This window comes from Choloepus didactylus, chromosome 9 (assembly GCF_015220235.1).
Source record: "Choloepus didactylus isolate mChoDid1 chromosome 9, mChoDid1.pri, whole genome shotgun sequence".
NCBI lineage: Eukaryota > Metazoa > Chordata > Mammalia > Pilosa > Megalonychidae > Choloepus > Choloepus didactylus.
The window spans coordinates 14,122,614-14,148,252 of NC_051315.1; the positions used below are offsets into that span (position 1 = coordinate 14,122,614).

The following is a 25,639-nucleotide window of genomic DNA, read 5'->3' on the forward strand; positions in this document are numbered from 1 at the left end:
TGGGATACAAGAAATTTTCTCAGACAAGAGTGAGAGTATTGAAGGAACCTGAAACCAAGCCACGTGAACATGGGCTGAAGGATCTGGGATTGTTAATTTGGAGAAAGGGGAGGCTTTCTGGTAATTTTAGGTAGCTATTGTCAAAAAACTGAAGAAAGAGGATTAAACTTTTTCTGCGTAACACAAAGTGATGGAATTAGGAACAATGGGACTGAAGGAAGATGGAGTTTTAGTTCAAGCTATCCAAAGGTGGAATGAACTGCTTAAGAGCCACTGAGCACCCCAGACAGGTAGGAGGTTCTTGAGGTTGTTGTACAGAAGACTCAAGCATCAGCAAAGGAGCTAAACCTTGTGGTGTTTGAAGTCTTTCAAACCTGGGACTCTGTGATTATGGATTAACAAGTCAGATGTCCAGATCAGGAGACGACACAATTAGGCAAGTGAACATTAGCTGTTGAAAACACAGACTGGAGTTTTAAAAAACGCTTTAACTGCAGCTTGTTATGGAGTTTTCTAAAAATGGAACAGAGTTCAAAATGTACTCATTTATTGAGAGTCCACTACCATGGCTAGAACTGGGGGAAGAGGGAGGCTAATTTAGCTATAGTAACCAGGAAAGGTCTTTCTGAGGATGATATTTGAGCAGAAACCTGAATGAAGTAAGGGCGTATGTCATATAAAAATCAAGAGGAAGAGTATTCTAAGCAGAGGGAACAGCCAGTACAAAGTCTATAAAGTAGAAGAGCTTGGAATATTTGAGAAACAGCAAGAAGGGCAATGTAGCTAGGGAAGAGTAAACAATGGTTTAGCTGGAGGTCAAGAATTTGGATTTACTCCAAGTGCGAATGGAAGCCAATGTGTTTTGAGCAGGAGACTGACTTGATAACGACCTATGCTTTAAAAAGTCCACTCTGGTTGCTGAGTCTCATAATGAATATTAATGAATTACAAAAGCTACCCAGTGCTTCCTAAGAGTACTTACCATTAGGTCGAACTAGGAGCACAAGTTCACCAGAATGTCTCTCACAGCTCGCTTTAATAAACATGACAACCTGATCATGGGTATGTTCTGCAATGTCCCGACCATTGATCAGTACAACCTGGTCCCCTTCATTCAATCGAGGGACACAGAGGTCAGCCTGCAATGTAGTGCAAATAAGGTTTCAACTTTGAATATGTGGTTTCCTGAAGTAAAGCACAGGAATTTATTTTTATGGACTCTATAGAACTAAAATGACATATAGAAATTCATCTATACAGTCATTTATCTATTGAAAAAAAAAAAAGAAGTAGAAATCTACTGCTCCAATGAGGACATTAATTTTTTAGTTTTCATTCAACACCTTCTTTCCCAAAGACCTGTTATATGACTAGATATTAGGGACACAGACAAGGCTGATGTCAAGGTGCACAGACACAGGCAGTCCTCACTCTGCCATGTCCAGATATGTACAAATTTCAGTAACTATTGTTTAGTTAAATAATACCACTCCCCCAACAACATGGTTCAAATTTCCATTACCATGATATATTATTAACTGTGAATAATTGCCTGAAGTACAAATTTCACTGTTAGCTCTTCAGTCCACAAATTAATACATAAGTAATAGATACACATAATGATCAGTGACCAATCACATCACTTCTTTCAAAGTCTGTTGGTGATTTGTCACAGCACACCTGTTACTGAGTTCACTCACAGACAGCAAAGCACGTAGTTGTGCTGCCACTTTGCCTCCCAGTGACAAACCCATGCAAAAATGGTTAATCTAAAAAGGGAAATGGTCAAAAAAGATGAAATTGCAGCAAAGAAAAGTGATAATGCTGGAAGTGAAATTCAAATAGAATGTAAATGGAGTTACAGAAGAAAGTTAGTGAAGTATTCAGTGAAGGTGAACTTACTGACACAAATGAGGAAAGCAGATGTGACAAAAGGATAAAGATATCTGAGCACAAGTGACACTGGTAAAAAACTTCTCATTAAAGGAACTTGTGGAGATATTTCACAACATTTAAAGTGCAAAGGATAAAAGTGTTAGAAGCTGATCCAAACTTTGAAAGGAGTAATTTGTGAAGGCAAGAAAAGATGCTCTCTTTATACTATATATTATGTAATGAGGAGACAGGCACTGTTCAAATGCTGTTGAAAAGTTTTTCACACGAAAATAAAACACTTTATTTCCCAATGCTTTATGACTTTATAACTTTTTAATTTCCCTATGTATTTATAACAGACAGGAAGGGAGTTTTTAATGTTTTGACAAAAAAGTAAAGGCCACAGTAACAGTAACAATCATAATTTTCTCACTGACTATCAAGGTCACTTTGCAGTTTCAGCTTACACAGTCATTTATACAGTCTTGTACTACTGTGCAAAGTGAAGACCACCAGCACATTTTAAAGAAAAACAAAGGCCTAAGAAAAATAATAGAAATAATAGAAATATGAGCAATATGTTCTGGGAACATAGCAATGAGAATATATGGGAGTCAAGCTGAAGGCCAGAAAGAGAAGGAAGTGACACGGTTGGACCTTACAAAAAAAGGAAACTTCTGTGGCAAAGGTATGAAGCAATGAAAGCACAACTATTCAAATTAATTATAAACACAAATTCAAATAAAAGCCAACAAGGTACTGTCATTACTGGAAAAAGCACTGTTCTATGAACCAAAATTTTCCTGCTTACAAACTGCGTGATCTTAGACATGCAAAATTCCAAAAATGGAGCAGATATTGCTTTGATTATTTCATAAAGCTTTTGGAATGATGAAATCAGATAATCTAATTTAAAGCTTCAAAATCTGGAAAATTCAAATTTAATGTTATAATCATTTTTCCCAGTTGCTGCTTCTTTCTCTATTTCTTTAGTGAGGCAGATGGCATTCATATAATCCCTCTGTGCACTACCACTTGTGTGCATCAGCTGGGTCCCAAGGTTTTGTAAACATCTTCTCAGATACCTGATAAGTGGAGAACTGGGAGTAATCAATGGTAATGGGAGCAATACAATGGGGCGGTAGCGGGAAGAGCTATCCTCTCATTGCACTTTGTGGGTAGCATAGTTGGCAGAAAAGAGAAGATCTATGTGTAGGGAAAGGATAATTACGAATCTCTCTTACTGTACCTTGCATAAATCCCCTGAGGTCTTTACTTAAGATTAAGTGAGTCTAATCTTTTTACTTCCAGTGGAGATTTAGGCTAATAAGGTATTATATTAATGAATGTGCTATAACATGTGGAGATTTCTTTTTTTTTTACCCATTATCACTGGTGGGAACTCTCTCACACTTAACCAGCCTTTTGTCAGGTATGTTATAACTATTTTATTTGCATTCAGTCTGATCTGGAAAGTCTAGGTAAACTGTTGATTAAAACAAATTTTGATGGAGAAACAGCAATTGGCTCAATGGCTATAAGATAGGAAGGAAAACATGACTTCAACTGAAAATTACTTTATGCATTTCAGAAGGCATCCAATGTTTTAAAAAATGGCATTAAAATATTTGAAAACCTATCTTCTTTAATTTTCCTCTAATCACTCAAAATGTAGTTTACAATTTGAAGACTGTGGTGGGCCTCTAAATAAATAAAATAATACAAAAAGACAAATTTCTATTGTTTTAATTTGTTCTAAATTGAGACAATAGCTATGGAACATAGTTCTACCTTGCAAAAATGAAAAAAATCACCAACAATTTGTATAGCCTAAAAAGAAAATTTACAATCAAAGAATTCTGTTTGAAAATGAACCTGTCTACAGAATGTTCTCTGAATCTCCTTGACTTAGCTGAAAACCACCCACATTCACTGTTCAGAAAATCAATATTTCTTTTGTGTCATTAACTGACCATCACAACTGGCATACAAATAGAGAAAGGCTATCTTTTCTAATTATAACAGCAATGCATGCTCATTGTCATGATTCAGACAATTAAAAAAAGGAATATAGAATAAAGTGATAAATACCAGGAATTCCACTATACTGTACACTGTTAGCATATGTTTCCAGTCTTTTTGATGGACCTTATTAACGCTTAAAAAAACTGGATCAAACAAATATATGGAATTGTAAACTGCATTTTTCCTTACTATATTATGCACATATATTTCCATATTAATATAGAGCTATATCATCGTTTCAATAGCTACAAAGCAATGTGTAATTTATTTAACCAACTCTATGATGGACATTTTGATTGTTTTCAATTTTTATTTTATAAATAACACTATGGTGGACATCCATGGATAAGCATCCATTGTTCCCTAGTCCGATTATTTCATTAGGGGAAATTCCTAGAAGTGGAATTATCAGATCAAATGATATAAATTTGAGGATTTCCTTCTCAGGAGTTTGTAATTTGGACTGAGAGACCGAGTCACTCTAGGTGGCTGAGCTGGATGAAAATCTGGGAGTTTTTAGTAGTCATATCCTACAACACAGACTGAGGAACAGAGCAGCAGCAGCTAAAGAATTTCTATTTTGTAGAGATTTAGGAGTCACAATCTGGTTTGAAGATAGAGTGTGTGTGTGGTCCTGGTTGTGGTGGTGTTACAGGACTTGGATTGAAGCTGCTTCTAAATATACTTTTACTTAGACCGTTTATTTGGAGTGCCTTGAGAGATGAGGCAGATACAGTGTACAAATTGGTTTGCACTGAAAGAGAACAATGCAACAGTCACATAAAGAGATGAAAAACAGAAAGTCCTGATGACTTTTAAAGTTCCTCTTAGAAGTCTGGCTGCATTGCTGCCTTGAGTTTTATGAGACAAGGCAACAGCTATATAATAAATTTGTTTATGCTTAAGCCAGAGGTATTCGTAAGTATGCTGTTACTTGCAGCCAACCAAGTCCTTAAAAACCAGAACCAAAGTCACATATCCTGAGAGCCTTGAGCAATCTCAACTGCTGCAAAGCACCAAAAAACCATAGCTGGCCTCCTTTTCTATTGGTTCATACCTTTCCTAAGACAGAGACTTAAGTGATTAAGGGTGCTGATTTAAAAGTCTTGAAGACCATGTAGGTAAATGAAACTGAACAGAGTAGTTAACAATATAAATGGAAATTTGAAAGCAGTATTTGCTACATATAAACAGGAATAAAGATAGTGCCTCCACACTTAATGAAGAATTGTCCTTAAGATGAGCTGAAAGTTCTTAACTGTTAAAGCAGAATAATGGGTACATGGGGGTTCATTATGTTTTCTCTACATTTGTTCAAAATGTTCACAATAAGTTTAAAAATCATTATTGTAGGGGAAAAAAATCACTGGTATCATTGCCATTTAAAGTAATTTTTTTAACAAAAAGGCAAAAACAAAGTAGGAAAGCTATCATAAATGAAAAAACAAGCAAACAAAAAAACTCAAACATATATATTTTTATATTTTGTTGTTTAAGGGGGTTACTTTGATGGAATCTGGTAACACTTTAGAAGCACTGAAAGTTATAAATAGCTTCTCTGTAAAAACATGGATTTTAAAATCTCTTATAGTCAGGAAAAAAATAAAAACTTTAACTTCCCAGCAATTGAAGAGATTCTGCCAACAATATTTACTACTTGATAAATTAAAAAAAATAATTAAATATCTTCCTTTATTTTAAACAAATACAAATGATAAAACCAAGTATATATTCTTGAAAATAGGATTTACTTGCAAGATTTAGATAACTCACAGGTGTTCCTGGTGCTACTCGGGACACGATCACAGGCATCTTCTGATCATATCCTCCCTTAAAAATAGTTAGTTGAGTATTAAGTCAAATATTACCAAATAAAAACGTCTTAATTTAAAAAGTGAGTATAATATAAATTACGGATTACCTTTACATTGAATCCAAACCTTCCATTTTCATCAGGTTTCATTCTGATTAGAACAAGATTATCATGTGGAATACCACCATTAGGCTTAAAAAGACAAAAAGGAATCACTTGTGACTTTTTTCATTTCTAATCTTTCCTTCAGATATGCATGAAGATGCTTTTTGTATGCTGACATTATTGATGATATGTAAGGAATCATAATTCTAATCAAAAGATTAGCTCAGTAAAGTAAATTTCTTTGAAGAACAACTTGCAGTTACCCAAATTAGATATATTCTCTCATGCCTTCTTGCCACTGCATGTTAGAATTTAAATTCCAGGAAGAACAGAGGCCATGTCTGTTGTTATTAATTTATACACCCCGTGAACCTGGCTCAAAGCTTAGCACACAGCAAGTGCTGATAAATGTTACATGAATTCATGTTTTTCCTTCTGTTTGGTATTTTTTTTTTTTTTTAATTTTTGAGGTATTAGTCACATACATTTAATTCGCCCAGTTAAAGTGTATAATTCAATAATTTTTACTGTAGTCACAGAGTTGTACCACCATAATTTTAGAACATTTTCATCACTCCAAAAAGAAACCCCGTACCCATTAGCAGTCACTCCTCATTTCCCTCTATTCCCCTGGTTCTAGTCAACCACTAATCTACTTTCTGCCTTTTTGGATTTGACTATTTACAGATATTTATGTAAATGGAATCATATGGTCTGTTGTGACTGGATTCTTCCACTTTGCACGGTTTATGCCTGCTCTTTGAGGGGAGGTATCTGGTTACTTCTTACTCATCCTTCAAGAATGCAGGTCAGAGGTGGTATCTTCTGGAAAGTCTTCCCTTGTTCTCCACAGCTGAATTAGTTACTCCTATATATTCTGTGAAGGTCCTAGAATTACTTCTAATTATAGAATTTTAAATTGCTTCCAAATTGTCTTCCTACTTGCTCTAGAACCCAGTGCATCTTCCATGCTCAAGGACATTAATTCTTTACTCTCCTGCACTATCAATTTTCCCCATTCATCAGGGAAAAAAAGAGAACTCTCTAGATTCCATTCTCACCCAGCTACTGCCCCATTTCTCTCTTTCCTTCTGCTGTTAAACTCCTGGAAGAAACTGTCTACATTTGCTGCTTCTATTTCCTCTAATCCCATTCTCTTTTGAAATTATACTAGCCATGTTTTTATCCTAAGCACTCCACCAAAACTAATTAGGTTCTAACTAAGGGTACCAATGATTTCCATATTGCTAAACCAGTGTTCATTTCTCAGTCCTCATCTTCCTTGACTTAACCGTAGCATTTGACAAAGCTGATCACTCTCTGTGACTTTTTTCACACCAGCCAATTGCTTAGTTTTCCTTCTCCCTTTCTGCCTGAAACTTTTTGTCTCTTTTGTTGGTTTCTTTCATTTCCCTCATGTTTACAATTTGGAGGACCAAAGCCTGTGTTCCAGAACCTCTTATTTAGATATCTACACATAGTTCCTTGATTTCTTCCCACATCAGACTTTCAAATGCCATTTACATGCCATCAACTCCCAATAGTTTAACTCTAACTCAGACCTCTCCCTCAATGCCAGAACCATGTATCTGACTGTCGTCTTCTCCAAATAGATCCCTGATAGGCACCTCACGCTTAACATGCCCCAAATGAGCTTCTGATACTCCACCCACACCTAATCTGCATCCCAGTAAATGCAACTTCTTCCTTCCTCACGTTCAGGCCAAACCCGTGGAGTTATCCTTAATTACTTTCTTTCTCTATGCAATCTCTAAGCATAATATGTTAGCTCTATTTAAAAATATATCCAGAATACAGTCTTTTCACATTTCTTTTTCTAACACCACCCTGGTCCAAATCACTACTGCTTGCTTGGAATACTGTAACACCATGATAATCAGTGTGTCTGTTTCTGCCTTGCTTTCAATTTATTTTCAACATAGGAGCCAGAATAATACTGTTAAACGTTAAGTGACGCCATGTTCTTCTCTCCTTAGATATGCCAATTTGCTTCCTATCTCACTCAGGGTTAGAAAACAAAATCCTTACAATAGAAGGCTCTTATGATCTGCTCCTCTCCTTCACCTGTCTCCTCTCATTCCCCCCTTGCTCATTCTGCCCTAGCCACACTGATTCCCTTGACCATGTCACCCATACTCTTGTCTTTGTATCTGCTATTCCCTCAGCTTATCTGCTCTTCCACTAGATAACTGCATGGTTTATAACTAAGTTCATCCGTAGCTCACACTACCGAAAATAGCAACAATCTACTCCTGACATTCCCTAGCCCACTTCCTGCTTTACTTTTCTCCTTAGCTTTTATACTAGCTGTTATATATTTAAATTATTTACCTTGCTTACTGTTTGCTTTTCCCTTACCCTCAGAATGTAAATTCCTTAAAGGCAGGGATTTTGTTTTCTATTTTATTCAGCTATATCCCTAAAGCCTATAAAAACACATGACGTATAGTAGGTGTTCAGTAAGCAATTTTTGAATGAATGAACACACCAACTAGTAAATTATTTATTGGCAGGGACTATGTCTTATTTGTCTTTATATTTCCAGTCCCCAACAAGGTACCTAGCATACAGCAAGAGTACAATAACCATGAATCAGTGAATGAATGCACAAACAAATGAGCTATGATCCACAATTACCACCCAAGTAACACGTTTGGTAAGATTCTGATGTTTTTGGACGTGTCTGTGACAGTACAGCTATGAGTGTGGGAGAACAGGGTGGCTGCCTCTTAAGTTCCAACTTCAGACAACATAGGAAGACTATGGGTGAGAAGTGAGGGGACTAGGAGCTCAACAAAAACTTCTGGCACTACATGTTGCTAATACCCGTTGTAGACTTTCCTCTCTCTGCATCTTATTTTATTCTCTGATGCCCCTTTAACTTTCTCTCCTGAAAATATCCATACTTCTCTGTCCTTAAACTTCCATGGGAACACAGTGTATTCTTAAACTTTATTGATAAGCTCTCTTTCATTTTATTTACATTTACGTGAGAAAACAATGAAAATTCCTAACGAGGGCATTCTAACAACTTACCTTTTTGTTGTGATAAAATCATGTTCTCTAAAATCCAAGTATCAAGATAATTAATAATATACTTTGTAGAACAGAATGATCATATACTCCAAGAACTTGTACTCAATTTCACAAAGTTGATGAAAATTATAAAATCTCTCCTCTAAGTGAATTACATAGTAAAGATAATGGCATTTAATGCATTATCGACAGCTGTTCTGGAAAAGTAGGTGTGTTTTGCAAGACTGAAATCAACATAAATTTGTCAAGAATTTAGCTTCTAGAGCAATAAGCACTCTATAAATGATGACAAAAGGAAATCCCACAATTGGGTTACATAATGGTACAATTTCTGACCAAACAGTATGATGAAAAAGAGAAAGTCCTGTAATATACTATACAGCTAAAAAATGCCAGATGTACAAAAGAAATTTCATTTAGGATAAAAACAATTCAAAGCAATGCAAGAATATGTGAAGAAGCTACTTACAGTAGATTTTTCAGGGGAAGATGGAACATCAAAAGTTTCATTAATATGGTTTTCCAGATCCTGTTGAGAGTGTGAATAATGAATTTGGTTCCAACTGTTTTTCTTAGATTGTTTGGGTGGTAAAGCTGGAGGCTGGCCATCCCCTGGGGTCTCTGGTGATCTAGATAAGAAAAAAGGAAAAGAATGATTATTTGAAAGTTGTCGTACAGAATTATTTTTAAGGCTAGGGTCAAGCAACCAAGATATTTACAATGTATAATAGGAAATTGACTTTAAAATATTATACTTACAAGTGACACTTTTTAATGAAAACTTTCTTAACTTTAAAGTTTAAGTAGTAAATTTAATTTCCCACTTTATCAAATCTGTAAATAATTTCTATCTATGTAAAAGCACACTTTAAAGGTATCCCTATGAAGATATTTAGTAATCTACTATAACAATGTGCATGCATTTCTTAAAAAGCTTTTCAAAAAGTTTTCAGTGGTAGTCATGGGTAGGCAGGATATAAGGCAGACAGTAAAATCAGAACTGGGAGTTAAGCCCTTCTACAGATAAAACCCATGGTACATTCTAGAGAACTTAAATGATTGGCTTAAATCTATTTAGAAATGAAACACAATTTATGAGAGTAAAGGAGATAATGATGGGACCAGGGTTAGAATCTGAGTAAGAGGTAAGAGTGTTGAGATCATCATTGAAGAGACAAAACTAGATGAGAGACCAAGAGCCTATGATTTAAGCTGAGGAAGCAAAAATTCCAATTAACATTAAAAAGCAGAAGCCTCAATTTGTGGCAGCAGGAACTGATTTAAAAAAGAGAGTGAGCGAGCAAGCGAGAGCGTGTGCGCACGTACGCACGTGCTAGGTAAATGGGAATCTTCAAGGGAAATTAGCTTTCAAGAACAGACAAGATATGTGTAATAACACTACTTGTGAATTTTCCACAAAGGCCAGAAGGGGGAACCAGTGGTTCAACTTGTGTCTTAGGAAGCATGTATCCAAGGAAGTTGCGGAGTTTGGAGGAAAGTAATGATTAGGCAAGGAGAAAATCATTCTTGATAAGAGCACTGACCATCAATGGGACTATTTATCTAAAAGACAGTAGAAGGTCCTTTGGGGAAAGAAAAGAATTACTGTACCATTGTCTAGAGACAGCTAAGGAACTTTATAGCTGCTACAGCAAACCACATGGCTACTGTTGTGGGACTCTAGGCACAAGGTTCACCTAGTATGTACTCTTTTGTTGCCTGGCAGCAGATGCCTAACACCCAAGCTGTAAGGTTTTGAAGAAGCAGAACTAAACTAGATTACATTATTGTTCAAAATATTCTACACTCCTCACTGACTGACATCAGGCTTGGCTACGTGACTTGTTTTGTCCAATGAAATGTGAATGGAAGTGATACGTGTCACTTTTGAAAAGAAGCTTTAAGAATTAGCTCATGATTCACTATGCTTCTCTTTACCCTTGGCCATGAAACTAGTTATGTCCCAAAAAGGGGTTGCTGTCAATCTGGGTTCTGGAATGAAGATGACATGGAACACAGCGACAGCTGACGTATGATGTACATGTAAGAAAGAAATAACCTTTCTTGTCGTAAGTCACTGTAATAGGAGGTCATTTTGCTGCCACTGCATAACTTAACCCAAGGTAACTGATACAGAGATTACTGCCAGAATGGTCCTTGGATACATATGTTCTTCCTTGGATATGTATGTTCTTCCCTGGTAGAGGAGAAGTGAACTTATTTAGAGGCTCCCTGCTAGAAAGCTAGTAGATCTGGGGAACAAAGCTAAAATTAGTGCTAAGGAATTCAGCCAGGATTAATAATGAATGCCATAGTTCTATGGTCCTCCAGGTAGGATTCTCCTACAAGAAATTTAATAATCTGGTATAAAATATGGCCACTAAATAAGGAGCTATTTTGCCTTCAAGCAGTTCAGGGCAAAAAATCCTCTGAATTCTGATACATCTGTAAGTACCCCATCAGAGAGCATGTCTCTCCGTTTCTGTAGGGAGGTCTTCCTTAATGGCCAGGGATTACAGTTTCCAAATACAGAAGTTTTTTCCAGCTAGTTTTAAATGCCAAAAACCCAAGACTTCTCTAAGATTCAATACATTCAAATGCTGCTGGTCCACAAAAATGGTCCCATGAGTTAGAGGCCTGTACCTCAACCACAGCTTATGGCATGGGATCAGGGCTGATAAAGATGGACTCCTCTTGGCAGAGCCTCATAGATGTGACATTTCTAAAAACTGGGTGGTCAAAAGCCTTCAGAACTTTACAAAACTAAAAGTCACTGTACTACACATGTATCTGTCAACAGGTCTCACCCTTTACTTAGGGCTAAGTATAACAGCAAGGTGAAGAGAATTTTCTTTCTGGTTTTTCATACCTTTATAATCAGGAAGCACTTAGCCTCAAAACTAAAGGCCTGTGGGGAAGCTATAAAGTTGAGATCAGAAGGCATGGAGTCAGAGCCATTTCCCTTATTGTTGGGCTTGCTAACAGTCTAAATAAAGTGCCAAATACAGTAGAGCAAACACAAGCCTGATCTGCAGTAGAGTATCTATATGTGTCAAACCTGGTTGGTAAAGGTGTAACAGCTCAGTCACAAGAGAGGGGCAGCACTGACTTTCTGGGACATTATTCTTAAATTGTTGATTCTGCATGTCTGTTTGAGGCCTGGACATGTAGAATTAAAAAAGCTAATTTTTCTTTGTGCGCTTCTGATTAGAAATCACTGTCCTAGAACAGTGGTTGCAAATTCATGGCTTATGAGCCAATTCTGGCAAAAAATACATTCTATTTGCCTGATTCACTGTTTTTATAAAATGTGAGTTAATCAATACACAAAAAAATTACATACAAGAATGCATTTCCAGAATGAAAAATCTGAAAGCTCTGGAAACAATGGGGCCTGCATTACCAGATATAATCACTAGTCAATGCCAAGCCTAGACACTGCCATTAGATAGGCATGGGTACTCTAGTCCAAATACATCTCTACCCAATTTGACTTTCTAGACTCCAGTGCATATTTGAGCGTAATCTTTTCCTTAAACATTCAAGCCAGGCAGGAAGATGCAAACAGGAAAAGAGTCCAAATTCTAACAAAAAAAGTGGGGAGAATGGAGTCCAGATTGAGAGGATAGCCCAAGACGCAGCAGAGAAAAGGACAATAAAACTTTGGATTTCAGAACAGGGGCTACCTGCCTTCTCTTACTGTTTTATTTAACTTTCTTATAAAAGTAACTTCCCAGAGAGTGGTGGACAGGTTCTCTAGAATCCTGACTGCTGCAGATTAGGTGGCCTGGGGAGCTCTTACAGTTTCATAACATGCTCTCTGGTAATCCCGGTAACCCAGTAACTGCTTCCTACTTCTATGTTCCCAATTTCAATAACCAAACTATCAAAGTGCGTATGTATATATGTAAAATCTGTAAAAGTAATTGAGGATGCCAACAAAAGACTTATGAAATTCATATATTGGGGAAAGGTTAAAATTATATTCTTAAGACATACTCTAAAAGTAGTAACCCAATTTATGATAAAGAATGTTAACTTTCCTCTTCCTATCTAATGTAGAGCTAGTATATGCAGTTCAATTACTCAAGCAATTATTCAAGAAGATGACTTTCATAGGTAAATCATGAATTATAATTAGGAATTATAATACATTTAAAATAATATCATGAAATAGTCTAGTTCTTAAAAAAAGATACTATGTCTAGTATCTGCCAAATAGAATGAAGAGACATATGTATTTGCGAAGAATAATCAGGCAGCATAGTGTAACATAGCTTTATTAGAGAAAACAGCTGGCACCCTGCAGGAAGGAATCTAATTTAAAGGGAAGGTCAGCACGTACTAACTGGTACTTTACACAGGACTAGGGAAACAGGAACCAAAAAAGGGATCAGGGCTGTGGCTGGAGTTCTATAAGTGAAGGCAATCATTTGGCTTTAAAGATGGGTGTGGAGAAAGATCCATCATAAGGAAAACATAGAAAGAAATACAATCCTGAAGGTATTATTTTAGTTACTTATAAAAAAGAAAATGTGCAAGATAAATTTGAAAATTGTGAATTTTAAAAATCAATGCTAAAGGCCCAACTGTACATACACAGAAAGCATAAATTTTATTGTACTTTAAGACTAGAAAACAACCAACCAACCATATTCTTGGTAGACTCTAATACAAGAAATGATGGCTCCTTTTAAAAAAAAATTTGGTAACATATATACAATGCAAAATTTCTCATTTCATCTACTTTCAAGCATGGAATTCAATGGCATTTTATATTCACAATGTTGTGCTAATATCACCATCATCTACGATGAACATTTTTCCATCACCCCAAAACAGAGAAGTCTATACCCATTAAGCAATCATTTCTCATTCCCTCTCCCTACCTCCCTGGTAACCTCTAATCTATTTTCTCTCTCTATGAATTTTCATATTCTAGTTATTTCATATAAGTAAAATCATACAATATTTGTCTTTTGTGTCTTGCTTATTTCACTTAACATGATGTCTTGAAGGTTCATCTATATTGTAGCACGTATCAACTTCATTCCTCTTTATGGCTGAATAATATTCCATTGTATGTATATACCATATTTTGTTTATCCATTCATCTGTTGGTGAATAATGTTGTAAATAATGCTGCTACGTACACTGGTATACAAATATCTGCTAGAGTCCCTGCTTCAATTCTTTTGGGCATACACCTAAAGGTGTGACTGCCACGTGTGGTAGCTTAGAGGTATGGACCCCAGAAAAACAGGTTCTTAATCTTAATCCATTCCTGCTAGTCATTAACGCGTGCACAAACTAAATGGCAGTGGGCCTTAAGATGAAGGCCTTAAGTCTTTATAAGCAAAGGAAACTGGACACAGAAAAAAAGTCACAGGGAAAAGGTAGAAGCCGAAGTCAATGGAACCCAAAAGAGAAAGGAGAGGGCATTGTTATGTGATAGAAAAGCCAAGGAATTCCATGGATTGCTGGCAGCCAGCCCCAGAACACCACAGTCTTTGGGGAGAAAGCATCACCTTGCTGATGTCTCAATTTGAGACTTTTCCTAGCCTCAGATCACAAGGTAATTCTGTGTTTAACCTTTTGAGAAACTGAGACGGCTCCTTTGAAAGCTCTTACTCTCCAAGCTATATGGTTCAAAATTCAGGCTTGTTGACATTCACTAATTCATAATGATATTAAGAGTATTTAAAGGTAAACTCACTTGAGACTGATTATCAATTAATGCTTGAGGCAATTAAGAAAGTGCACATAAACTCTCAGGGATATGATTAATAAATGATAAGATCAGAATTGAAAATGTATACATTATTTTGTCAGTAGGAATCCATCCAGAACCAGGCTCCTATACCCTAGATTCCTGGTCTCAACCAAACTCCAAATACAAGTAATGGAGATTTTAGCCATAAATGGATGGCAGGTAAGTACACTGCATATATAGCAGCCCAGGGACCTCCAATTAATCTTGCTGTCACAAATACAGCACCTAATATGGTACATCCTCTAGGTCCCTATGGCTTGATATCTCCTTGTATCCACACCTTCTTTGGTTCTTTTATTTTCTTGTTCTTGAGCAGCTATGTATTTTTTTAGGGTCCCTGGTATATTGATAGTGATGATCAAGTTTGGCATGGGTATTGAGTAAAGCTGTGTGAGTCTGCAGATAGAAGTCCTCAGTACTAGCAGATGTGAGGGGCAGAGGAAAGGCAAAGCCCTGTAGACTAAGCAAAAGGAATGGATGAGATATGGACAAAGCTGTGGGGACCCATTACATAAGAGCGGGGTGGGATGATCCAGCAAAGAACAGCTCATGGAAATGGATTTAACACTAGAGGATTATGAGTCTGCACAGTCTCGTGATTAGGCGCATATGGCTAAAGTTCAGAATTTGGGGAATTCTTCGAAGTCACTGTGTTCAATTAGACATTTGTACTCCAAACATGTGGATAAATGGATAATGATAATATACTTTTAAAAGTTGTCAGTATTAACTGAAAAAGACATGTAATTATTATAGTTAATATCTATTAAGCACTTTTTCTCTGTCAGGTAGCGTGCCAAACTATGCATCTCAAATGCTCACAGCAACTCTATGACGTAAATATCATTAACATCATGTTTTTACAGGTGAGGAAATCGAGGCTTACAGAGATAACTCATCCAACATCACATAATTAGAAATAGTGGAACCAAGTTTTAAATCCAGCCTGAATTCAGAGCTTGTGCTCTTAACTCGGTTATAGTTGCACCTCAAAGAAAATAACACAAAAAGCAGGAGGAAAGTTGTGTTAAATCAGGGTTTCCAAACTTTTGGTAGCAGTGGAATCTTTTCTCCAAATGAAATATTTCTCAGAAGACCAACTTATAAAATAGATAAAAGCTAAACATGCCTCCTCTCTGCCAGTATCTAAGGCCTCAACAGAACTCCTAAGGCTTACCAGAGCACATCCTGAACATGACCTGCTGAAATCACTTCACTCTGGTTATAAATGGTAATACTGATATATTTGAAACTCTAATAGAAACTATTTTTACTCTAGTGAACAGAATGTAAGATCACTAAATTTTGGCTTTAATAACATCCATCTCTAACACATAATGGTTTTAATATATTTAAAAACAATTAATTAGTCTAAAATTTTCCAAAGTGGGGGGTGGAGTAGGGATGGACAGAGCTCACTTGAAAAACATACTATGCACAATCTAGCTACATAATAAATTTTAGTACGAAGTACTACCTATGCTACATTTTGAATGTTAAGAAAAGAAAAAGTAGAGAGGGTGATACAATTCTAGAAGTTCCAACTGTTTGACTTGCATACTAGGGTTTTTGCTATCGAAAACTTGCTTATCTTAAACTGTCATATTTTGGAAAATGTTGAGCTAAGAGAAAAGAATGAACTGTTATATTTAAATGTATTTTACTGGCAACAGAAGAATATATTGTAACAAATAAATAACAAAGTTGGTGAGAACTGTCATTCAACACATGAGCAAAAACTTTCCTGATTTATTTCAGTCCAGTCAGTTTTAAGTTTTTCATGAATGCCTCAATAACAGCAGTGAAAGCAGCTTATTTTGCAGTCAAAGCAGCTCTCTGTTGCTACCTTTGACAATCTGTATCATAATAAAATATAAAATCATAACCATCCACTCACATGCTTTGCAATTATTTTGAAGAAATATCTGGGCTTCCCTAGTATCTACTAGTAGGGGCATATTAATATTTGTGGTGTGACTTTATTAAAGCAAATGTCTGCTATATATTTTAAAGATTAATTCAGGGCTGTTTTTTATCCAGAAAATGACAAGCTAAACCAGTCTAATTTTCTGTGAAGCAATTAAAGAAAAGAAGGAAATGGTGGTGTGGTCTCAAACATTTAAAATATTTTACTAAGATATAAATTATCAAGGTAAAGTTCCACCTATCTTGATACCTTAACTAGTCTGCCTTGCTAAGACAACCATGGCTATTTATTTCTTGTCACATTTTTCTGGAACACCCACAACAGTGGCTTTGCTGGCCACTCCATCTACTTTTCCATTCAGACCCATCCTTGCTTTTAGCTCATCACATTCACTGTATCTGATACCCCTTTCTCTAGCTCAACAAAATTAATTAATCTTTTTACTTAGCAACTTTGCAAGCACTTATTTTTTTTTTAACATTTCTCCGGCTGTGTAAGTATGTGTTTTTAACTGCATATGAGCCATCTGAATTATATGAACCAATAAGTCAAAATATTACATATTAATGTGTGGGAAAGCAGATTGTGCACTAAGGTGATAGAGTAATAAATACTAAATTGTGAAGATGAATGTTTCTATTCGTAGCATGTAGTATGAGGTAGGAATGAATGGTAGAGATAATACATGCATGTTTTCTATGACTGGTTTTCAGGGTGAGTCATCTTACTTAGTTTTCTCTTGCTACTTAATTTTCCCAACACCATTCAACCTTATGGTTCCATTCTTTTCAAAATCTTAAGAAAACTCCACTTTTCACTACCCTACTGCCTAACAACAGTACTACTACATTATCAGCAGAAATATTTAAATGCATGCAATAAAAATTCAAGAAAAGCTGAGTCAACAAAATAACAGTAATTTTTTTGTGTGTGGCCAACAAACTCTGAGGGACAATAAGCACACTTACAAATACACAAATTTTAAAATTTAAATACCACATAAATAAAATCTTGTATCAAATACTCTAAGTTCCCTGATTACTTTAAATGAATCAATTTGGGGCATTTGAAAATACAAGTAAGGAAACTAAATGGGAAGAGGTCTTACGGTGATGATTCCAGAACGATGCTGTTAGCCTGTGTTGATGATGGAGATCTGTGATGCACAGATACTTCGCTTGGTGAAGTGGGAACCATGTGGTCTACCAAATGCCCAACTGACAATGGTCGTAATCGGGTTCCCTCTTGTGTGAATGCAGAATTTCGACTAGATGAAGAGGAAGAAAAATGGAAGAAAAACATAATCTAATTCAATTATTTTAAAGTTTCTTATCTATATGGTTACATCAGAAAGTTGATGTATGTTTTTAAGACTAACCATATTGATAAAGCAGGGTCTCTTACAAAGATGTGTAATTTAAATAGAAAGAACACAGATTGGAAGGTCAGATACCTGAGCTGTAATCAACCATATGCTGCAAGAATTTCACCTTGAATTTATTCAATTTTATCTCTACCTTAATATTTCCAGGATTTAGTCACTACAGTTTCATCTTATTTAACACATAAAATAAAAGGATTAAAATAAATTATTTATTTTAAATGTCTTTTTCCTATAAATGTTTTTATTTTTGGAATTTTCTTTAAATCCTAAGAATACATACAGTACTGAATACCATATTTTCTCCTCATAAAGGACAAAGTCATGTGGATTATAATAATAACTATTATTATTAATTAAAATAGTTAACATTTGAGCACTTATGCCAGGCACCATTCTAAACATTTTACATACATCATCTCACTTAACCCTCATAACAATACTATGAGGAAGACACTATTATTATAATTTTGTAGATGAGAAAAATGAGACAAAGAAATTAATTAACTTGTCAAAGGTTTAAATGCACACTGACTCCAGAGCCTAGGCTCTTAATCACCAGATGATACTATTTCTTTAGAATTAAAAAAAAATTAAAAAAAATTTTTTCAGATCATACCTAAAATTATTTCGTTAATCAGAAAACTGAATCAGACCTATGCTTAATTAATTACTTGAATCATTTGTTTTAAAATTTCTTGTGTCTTCTATTACTTGTTATAATTGTTTAGTCATGCAGGTAACAAATAGAGAAGTGGCTGGCTGCAAAAAGAGAACAGGAAAAAAAAAAGGTTCTGGATTTTCTTCAAACAAAGCTGATTACCCTATTAATATATGCAGTGTTTTATAAGAAAAGATGATTTAGCAACCTGCAAATAGCAAGACAGAAACTTTTGAGTCTATTTTTTCTAGTAGCAAGGAAGAAACCTAGGTATTAGGTAACTTCCTGTGGACTAAATTGTGTATGTACATACTTTATTTATGATGTGGTAAAGTTTATTTTTGGGCTGACAAACATTCCATCAATGTCATAGCTTTTAGAGTTTAGTGCATTTATTAAATTTTAATGTGCATAAAATATTTCTAAAGAAAGACTTCTTAAAATATTATATTCCATACCAAAATTCAAAATTAGATAAATGAGGCTTTTGGGTAAACAGAGTCTGTCCATATGCTGATAAACATTTGTTTATCATTATCTTAATTACATACATATATTATGCAAAATACATTTGGTAACAATATCAAATTAAGATAATCAACATCTTTGGCTAGTACAAGTTAATTAATTTCTTATCTAAACCAAAGCAGACAAATTTGGTGAGAAATGCTAGACTGAAGTACATTTACAGTTAAGTCCTACGTCACACAGCAGGCTTCTTAGGCAGATACAGCTATGCTGGAGGGGACTGGCAATGGAAAATAGAAAGTACTAGATAGAGCACTGGCTGGGGGCTTAAGTAACAAAATCACTGGAAGGCATTTTCAAACAGCCTATGCTCCCCTAGAAATTTCACATGGAAAAGGATTATGTCAACAACAATCAATTGAGATTTTAAGTTTACAAAGAGATCTTAATTTACTGGCTAGGGCCCGTGTGTGAAAGTCAAAGTGTGGGGTCCTTGATCAATGCCCTACTCCCTTGTTCCCCCCATGCCACTCTGCAATGAGCTGCAGGGTAAGACAAAGGAATATTCTGGAGCAACAAAAATCATATATGAGCCAAAGAGTTAAATTTTATATATCCTGATCTTCAAGCAATGGAAATAATTTAGAAATTAGGAAAGTGCACACCTGAAACCGTTCTGTACTTACTGATTAGGTGTTCCAGGTGGAGACCTTGAAGGAAGGCTCTGTGTTTCTAACCTGTCATCAGATAGTGAATTTCTGCTTACTACTTCCCAATCCATTAATTTCCGTGCCAAGGGCTTACTTGGTGATCTGCAGAAATAGTTGAAATAAATAATATGTAAAAAGTTTTATTTTAGACCCAAAACTGTGAATGAAATCCTAAATTTGTCTTAATAGATCATATTCTAGGTGACTCAATGTATAGACTTTAAAGAATTTAATAAATTCAGAAGTTATTTACCAAATATTCTCCTAAGAAAGTTCCTTTCCTTTATATGAAGGAAGGAAGGAATGATAGACTAGGGAAAGTAGGAAAGAGAATAAGAAAAGGAAGGCAGACTGGGAGGGAGCATGGCAGTTATTTGTTACCAACAGTTTTCTCAGATGTTATCAATATCTTAGATAATACCTATTCCTACTGTGGAATATATGGAACTCTAGCTTACCTTGGGATGTATTAAAAATAATTTAGCACATTCCTCCTGAATGTCTTTAAATCCAAACCTTGCTCCTCTGCCTCAAAGAGGCCAGGACAGAAATGATAAAATTATGTATATTACATTTTATTTATGTTTTTAATTTTTTATTCAGGTTGGCCAGTGGATTTTTTCTTTTTTCTTTTCTTCCCTTTTCCCTATTCCCTTTACTTTTTTTCCCCCCATATTTTGGAAGACTATTCTGTCTTATAGTTGGGAGTAGAAAGATGTTTTATTACTTATCTTTATATATTGTAAGCTATTTTAGTGATAAAGATGAGAACTAAGTGAGACTCTAGGAAAAGATACTGAACTAAAGTCTTTTTATATGCAAATTCAGACACTGGCCCTAAGTATTCCATTGATAATATAAGGCATTTATTTAAAATTTGACATGCAGAGTTATAATATGGAGACTAATATAATGAATTAAGCTAATTATATCAAAATATATAATAAAAATCTTACACACTGCTAGTTTTATATTTCAGTGATAAATTCACTGAAGCACAAAAAAATCACATATTTTATTTTCCATTATCCCAATAAAAAGTTCAGATCCCAATATTCTATAAAAACCAGATCTTAGGGGTATGGGATGTTTTGGGTGTAATTTTATGTTTTTTCCTTCATTTTGGAGTAATGAAAATGTTCTAAAATTGTGGCAATGAATGCACAACTAATATGATGATACTGTGAGCCACTGATTGTATACTTTGGATGGATTATATGGTGCGTGAATATATCTCAATAAAATTGCATTTAAAAAACATCTTAAAAATTTAGGTAGAAGCATCTCATTGTGTAACATTTAACAAGAATATTTTGGGTTGTAGTTCAACAGGATTTTTAGGTATTCATCATGTGAATTTTGATTTACTTTTAGACTTTCCAATAACAATAAAGAACTGCACTTAGTATTGTATTGATTTCTTACCTTTTCAGGATTTTTTCCCTCATATTGGCAATAATTTTTTTTTCCCTCTTCATGTACCATGTATGCACTTTTGTATGGATAAAAAACTTTACTAAGAGACACAAAATACCAAGGCACAAAGCAAACTAATATTAAGTCCGCCAATTACACTGAAAGTTAATTAATGAGGTCATTAGGTAGAACAATTCCAATGTCATTATGTTTGCAGTTTCACTGTCAACTTAATAGCTCCTTTCCAGTATGTTAAATATGGATAAAGAAATTGACTATATTAAAAAGCCCGGTTAAGCTGACCCAAAATAACTCATTTAAATGTTCTTACGTACACAGTAGGAAGCATTTAAAATAATGAAGAGCAGGGACCCTGAATCTTAAGTTCTGGCCCTCCATTGGACAAATCACTTAAGTTTCTACATCTAAATATTTAATTCTACTAGTACAATATGATCCCTAGATTCCTGCCTACCTCCTGAATTTTATGACAGGTAAGTATCTAAATTTTTGTGATTTGTTTATTATATTAATTTTATTGAACCAAATTTAAGTTACTTATGAATCCAAACCATGTAAGTACCCTATCACTTCAGGCATCATAGCCAAAAACATTTTAGTTTGACCTAACGACATATTTTAATTTAACAATAAATGAGCATTTTCAAAACACATATAATGTTATTGGTTAAAAAAAAAAGACACTCATATTTCATTTTCCATTAGTCAATTCAATGTAATTTAAAGCATGGGCATTTCCCATTACCATGAGTTTAAATTAGAGGACTAATCTACCTATCCAACTCCCTCATACTACAGTGCAAATAAACATATCAGTTACAAAAAATGAAAATACAGTCTATATGTCATGCTTTGGATTTTTAAAAAGTCGTGAAGATTATCAAAAGAAACTTTAACATTTATGACTCTTTTATTAATACTAATTCTTAATGTTAATAAAACTACTTTCCTCATATATTAGACTACTAAATGTAAAATATGATCAACTACTTTCATTTTCTAAGAGGGGGGGAACAAGTCATCTAAGGAGGAAAAAAAATCCAACATACCTTACATAAAGCTTCAGAAAACTTTAATGCTGTTAGTAGACTAAACATAGCTGGAAATGCTTTGCATTTAAAACTAAATTTCATGATTTTATTTTATTAACAGTTTTAACCTCAGAGACCCACCCACTCAAGCTTGCTGTCTATGTTTCCTGTTGAGTGCGGAAATTTCAGAGAAAAAAATACCACACTGCATCAGTGTATTTGCAATGTGGTAAGTTTATTTTCTGACCATGGCACCTTATTTTTCTGCTGTATGGGTACATTCTTTTGCTCTCTTCTCAGAATATTATATGACAATTGAAAAAATGTTACAGCAGTTCAAAGAGTCAATATATTAGAAAAATAAAATAACATTCAATTATTGTTGAAAACTACCTTATACAAAAAGTATAAAGAGAAATCTTTTCTTATCTATTTATGTTGCCAACTAAAATTCCAAGATGTGAATAAGAACTCTAATACTTTAACAAAATAATTTAATCATTGCTAAACCATTAGAGTATTTTAGTAGACATGCATTTGGTCATCACAATAAATACTGATACATTACAAAATCAGGTATGATAATATTAAAACATTAACACTTAAAATGACAGTCATTTACATATGACAGTAACCTTAACATATACATATACCTATGGTATCATACACCATTATACTACTATAGTAGAATGAGTCACCAAATCACATATTCTGTTTTTATATATATCATGCAAGCAAAACAGTTAAGCTTTTAATTAGGAAAAGAATAAAAAAGGTTTAAGTAAAATATTTATTTTGATTTTTAACAAGCACTGAGATGGGTGTTCCAAATAAGTTACAGTACTAAAAGCCAGAACAAATAAATTCTAAATTAAAATAACAAAGCTAACAGGAAGTAAATTATTTCTTTCTCAAGATACAAGGAATACAATTTCAGGTTAACATTTTATTGTACATTTTGTCTGTGTACAGGTCTTTAATACTTTCTAACTAAAAATAAAGAGTATCTAAGACTGTAAAAGGGAGGATTTTAAATAATTTCAGTAGCTACGTCTATTAGGGTAGGCATCTCTGTGTTATGACTTTCTCCTTTTTCCCTACTGAAGCAACAAAGCCACTAGAGTGGCACCTAAGATTTAAACTAATAGAGAAATAGATATTTTTTCCTTTATGAATTTAAAAGCAAGATATAACAAATCATCTTAGAAAAGTTGTTAAACAAATGCTGAAATGAATTATATCATTCAAATTCAAGTAAACCTATCACAGCAAAATGCTACAGCTCTGGCCAAATGAATCTTTCCCACACTACAGATTTTCACTGTTTTTCTGTGGGGTAGATTTTTCACACAAATCAGGATGCGGGAAACTCCAGAATTAAGAAAAAAAAAAGCAAGTAAAATTTATTATTCAAACACACAAAAAACATATCTTGATTTTTTTTTCCAAACGTCCTTACTTCAAGGAGCTCATAGTTTTATTCATTATTTACTATCTATCTATATAGATATAGATATAGATATAGATATGGAGAAAGAGAGGGAGAGAGAGAGATTGTTCACATACCATACAGCTATCCAAAGATCCAAAGTGTAAAATCAATTGCCCATGGTACATACAGCTGTGCATCCATCACAATTAATTTTTTTTTTCAATTTTCAGAACATTTTCATTTCTCCAGAAAAGAAATAAAGATAAAAAAGGAAACTCAAGTCCTTCCATACCCCTAACCACCCCCCTCAATTACTGATTCATAGTTTTGGTATAGTACATCTGTTACTGTTGATGAAACAATGTTAAAATACTACTAACTGTATAGTTGGCATAGGCATACATCTTTTTCCTATATGCCCCTCTATTATTAACTTCTAGTTATAGTGTCATACATTTGTTCTAGTTCATGAGAGGGATTTCTAATATTTGTACAGTTAATCACAGACATCGTCCACCACAAGATTCACCGTTTTATACATTCCCATCTTTTAACCTCCAACTCTCCTTCTGGTGACACCTGTGACTCCGAGCTCACCCTTTCCACCACCTTCACACACCATTCAGCACTGTTAGTTATTTTCACAATGTGTGCTACCATCGCTTCCGTCCATTTCCAAATGTTTAAGTTCACCCTAGTTGAACATTCTGCTCATAATAAGCAACCATGCCCCATTCTTTAGTCTTGTTCTATATCCTGGTAACTTACATTTCATGTCTATGAGTTTACATATTACAGTTAGTTCATATCAGTGAGACCCTGAAATATTTGTTCTTATGTGTCTCTTATTTCACTCAATATAGTGCCCTCAAGGTTTCTTCATCCACCCATTTTTTTAAGACAGTTTTGTTCACACACCATACATTCTGTCCTAAGGAAACAATCGTTGGTTCCCTGTATGGTCACGACTTTATGTATTCAGCACCATCGCTACTATCTATATAAGGACATCTCCATTTCTTCCACAAAGGAGGAGGAAGAGACAAGGAAGGTAGAGGAACAAACAAAAAAGAAAAAAGAAAGAGAGAGAGAGAGGAGAAAAAAAAAACATGACAGCTAGAAAGCAACTAAAGGAAAGACAGCATTAAACTAAAGTAGAATAAAGAGTAAGACAACATCACCAATGCCAAGAGTCCTATACCTTTCCCCTATGCCCCCCACCCCCCATATGCATTTAGCTTTGGTATGTTGCCTTTGTTATATTAAAGGAAGCATAATACAATGTTTCTGTTAATTATAGTCTCTAGTTTGCATTGACTGCATTTTCCCCCCAATCCCACCCTGTTTTTAACACCCTGCAATATTGACATTCATTTGTTCTACCTCATGTAAAAATATATTTGTACCTTTTATTACAATCGTTGGGCATCCTAGGTTTCACTGAGTTATACAGTTCCAGTCTTTATCTTCCCCAGTTTTTAAAATACATTTTTTCAAATTGTGAAATTTAACACATATACATAATAGCAATAACTTTAAAAATACAATTTAACAAGTAGTTAGAGAGCAAATTCAAAGAATGTCATGGGTTACAGTTCTACAATTTCACTTATTTCCTTATTGTAATATATAACATATATACAGAAACGTGGCAACTTTCAAAGCACAATTTAACAGATAGTTATATAAGTAATTTCAAAGAATGTTATGGGTTACAGTTTAACAGTTTCAGTTATTTCCTTATTGTGATACATAAGATATATATGGAAAGGTGAAAACTTTCAAAGTACAATTTAATGAGTGGCTACAGAGCAAATTTCAAAGAATGGTATGTTCACTTTTACAGTTATTTCCTTCTAGCTATTCTAATACACTAGCATCTCTGATCCCTTTTTTTTTTTCATTTTTATTGAGATTGTTCAGATACCATACAATTATCCAAAG

General features: G+C 34.6%; 1 protein-coding gene across 4 annotated transcripts in view; it reads right to left on the reverse strand.

Moving 5' to 3' along the window:
* The window catches only part of PTPN4 (protein tyrosine phosphatase non-receptor type 4), a 277,667-nt gene that overhangs the window by 25,303 nt on the left and 226,725 nt on the right, over positions 1–25,639 (reverse strand). For all 4 annotated transcript variants that reach the window (XM_037848604.1, XM_037848601.1, XM_037848602.1 and 1 more), the window contains exons 14-19: positions 19,772–19,897; positions 17,684–17,842; positions 9,345–9,504; positions 5,822–5,905; positions 5,674–5,730; positions 983–1,139 (exon numbers count right to left, since the gene is read on the reverse strand). In XM_037848604.1, coding sequence (XP_037704532.1) covers positions 983–1,139; positions 5,674–5,730; positions 5,822–5,905; positions 9,345–9,504; positions 17,684–17,842; positions 19,772–19,897 — 743 coding nt within the window. The remainder of the gene's footprint in view (positions 1–982; positions 1,140–5,673; positions 5,731–5,821; positions 5,906–9,344; positions 9,505–17,683; positions 17,843–19,771; positions 19,898–25,639) is intronic.